This window comes from Protobothrops mucrosquamatus, unplaced genomic scaffold, assembly GCF_001527695.2.
Source record: "Protobothrops mucrosquamatus isolate PMUCROS unplaced genomic scaffold, P.Mucros_1.0 scaffold3537, whole genome shotgun sequence".
Lineage (NCBI taxonomy): Eukaryota > Metazoa > Chordata > Lepidosauria > Squamata > Viperidae > Protobothrops > Protobothrops mucrosquamatus.
In genome coordinates, this window is record NW_015389505.1 from 84,473 (window position 1) to 87,292 (window position 2,820).

The 2,820-nt window shown below is 48.5% G+C and overlaps 1 protein-coding gene across 1 annotated transcript in view; it reads left to right on the top strand.

Moving 5' to 3' along the window:
* The first annotated feature begins 40 nt into the window (after nt 1-40).
* Nucleotides 41-2,820, top strand: part of SLC4A2 (solute carrier family 4 member 2) — a 14,400-nt gene continuing 11,620 nt past the window's right edge. Inside the window, exons 1-3 of the mRNA XM_015827164.1 lie at nt 41-212; nt 2,039-2,173; nt 2,290-2,330. Coding sequence (XP_015682650.1) covers nt 56-212; nt 2,039-2,173; nt 2,290-2,330 — 333 coding nt within the window. The 5' untranslated portion in view covers nt 41-55. The remainder of the gene's footprint in view (nt 213-2,038; nt 2,174-2,289; nt 2,331-2,820) is intronic.

Below are 2,820 nucleotides of genomic sequence, written 5' to 3' on the forward strand. Positions count from 1 at the left end.
GCTCTCGAACTCGCATCCCACCCGCCCCCAGGTCTTCGTGGAGCTGAACGAGCTGATGCAGGACAAGAACCAGGAGCTGCAGTGGAAGGAGACGGCCCGCTGGATCAAATTCGAGGAGGACGTGGAGGAGGAGACGGACCGCTGGGGCAAGCCCCACGTGGCCTCCCTCTCCTTCCGCAGCCTGCTGGAGCTGCGCCGGACCCTCGCCCACGGTAGGCGGGCGGGGTGGGGGGTCGCGACCCCGGAGGGGACCCTAGGGCGGGGGGCGACCTCTGGGTCCCTGGCCCGGGCCTTCGACCCTCCTCGGCCGCGGGCTGTTTGCAGGGAGGGGGCAATGGGGGGGTGTGGCCAGGGGGAGGAGCCTTTCTCGTGCGGGAGCAGGGGGGGTGGACTGGAAGACCTCCGGGGTCCCTTCCAGCTCCTGTTCTGTTTTCTGTTCTGGTCTGTTTACTATTCTGTCCTAGTGTTTATTCTATTGTTTTCTATTTTCTGTTCTATTCTATTATCATTATTTTATCTATTCTATTCTATTCTATTTGTTCTATTCTATTCTATTCTATTTTCTATTCTATTCTATTCTATTCTATTCTGTTTATTCTATTTATTCTATTCTATTTTCTATTCTATTTTATTCTACTTTTATTTCTATTCTATTCTATTCTATTTTATTCTATATGTTCTGTTCTATGTTTTAGTCTATTCTATATTCTATTATTATTCTATTCTATTCTATTTGTTCTATTCTATTCCATTCTATTCTATTTATTCTATTCTATCCTATTTTATTCTACTTTTATTTCTATTCTATCCTATTTTATTCTACTTTTATTTCTATTCTATTCTATTTTATTCTATTCTATATGTTCTGTTCTATGTTCTATTCTATTCTATATTCTATTATTATTCTATTCTATTCTATATTCTCTTTATTCTGTTCTATTTTATTCTATTCTATTCTATATTCTTTCTATTCTATTTTCTATTCTATCCTATTGAATTCTATTCTATTCACATTCTATTCTATTATATTCATGTTCTATTCTGTTCTGTTCTATTCTATTATTTTCTATTCTATTTTCTATTCTATTATTTTGTATTCTATTTTCTATTCTATTCTGTTCTGTTTTATTCTATTTTTTACTTTTTGTTCTATTTTCTATTCTATTCTATTCTATTTTCTATTCTACTCACATTCTATTCTATTCTATTCATATTCTATTCTGCTCTGTTCTATTTTCTATTCGATTTTCTGTTCTATTATTTTCTATTCTATTCTTTCTATTCTATTCCATTTGGTTTTATTCTATTTTTTATTTTTTTATTCTGTTCTTTATTTTCTATTCTATTGTATTCCATTCCATCTATATTCTATTCTATTCTATTCTATTCTATTCTATTCTATTCTATTCTATTCTATTCTATTCTTCATTCCATTATTCTATCCTATCCTATCCCGTTGTTAATCCTACCCTATTCTTAATTCTATTTTAAATTCTATTCCATTCCATTCATTCCATTCTCACCTGAGTTGAGAAGGAAAGGTGGAAAAAGGGGAAGGGGGGTGTGTGTGGGCAGGATTATTATTATTATTATTATTTATTGAATTTATATTGGGGGGGGCTAACCGGCTCCTTCTGCCTGGGCTGATGGGAGGAGAGCCGAGGCAGGTCCTGGGTGGGGGGGCTCTGCAATCAAGGCTGGGGGGGCGGAGCAAAAGCCGAGCCCTCCCCCCACCCGCGTGGGGGAGCATTAATCCCAAAGGGAAACTGAGGCTGGAGATGGATCGGAGAGCGTCCACTTAGTCTTCGAATCGGTTCCCTATCCAGGAGGGGAGGACGCCCGCCGGAGGGGAGGGGCCAGGAGCAGCCGACACGGGGTGGACCCCACTGACCGGGGAGGGGGGGGATGTCCTACGGTTCTCCCCGAGGGGACCGCAGGACGCTCCCCCCCTCCCCAGGGCAGTAGGTGGGGCTGCTTGAGAGTGCCCTCCCTCCCTCCTCTCCCCTCCCCTCCCCTGTCCTCCCCTCCCCCCTTGCAGGCGCCGTCCTGCTGGACCTGGACCAGAAGACGCTGCCGGGGGTGGCCCACCAAGTGGTGGAGCAGATGATCATCTCCGACCAGATCCGCGCCGAGGACCGGGCCAACGTGCTGCGGGCGCTGCTGCTGAAGCACAGGTGAGGGCCTGGGCGGGGGCGGGAGGAGCCCCCCTACCCGGGGCCAAAGGAGAGAGGGGAGGCAGGGAAGGTCACACACACACAGACACAGACACAGACACACACACACCCGTCCGTCGCCCGGACGAAAGACCCGGACTGGGCCGGGATCGCCCCGTCCGGCCTGCCAGCTTGCCCGAAACCCATCTCCCTCCCTCCCTCCGGTTCTGCTAGGGGGAGACCGCAGACGCTGCCCAGGGCAGAGCTTGATGCGCCGTTGCTCTCTCTCCCTCTCCCCTCCCTCCCTCTTTCTCCCTCTCCCTCTTTCTCTCCCTCTACTCTCCTCTCTCTCACTCTCCCCCTCCCTCTCGCTCTCTCTCCTCCCTCTCTCCCTCTCTCTCTCCTCTCCCCCCTCTCTCGCTCTTTCTCTCCCTCTCCCTCCCTCTCCCCCTTCCTCTCCCTCTCCTGTCTTCTTCTGTCTCCCTCCCTCTCTCTCCACCTCCCTCCCTCTCTCCCTCTTTCTCTTCTCTCCTTCTCCGTCTCTCTCGCTCTTTCTCTCCGTCTCTCCCTCTCCTCTCCTCTCTCTCCCTCTCCCCCTTCCTCTCCCTCCTCTCTTCTTCTCTGTCTCCCTCCCTCTCCTCTCCCTCCCTCCCTCTCTCCCTCTCTC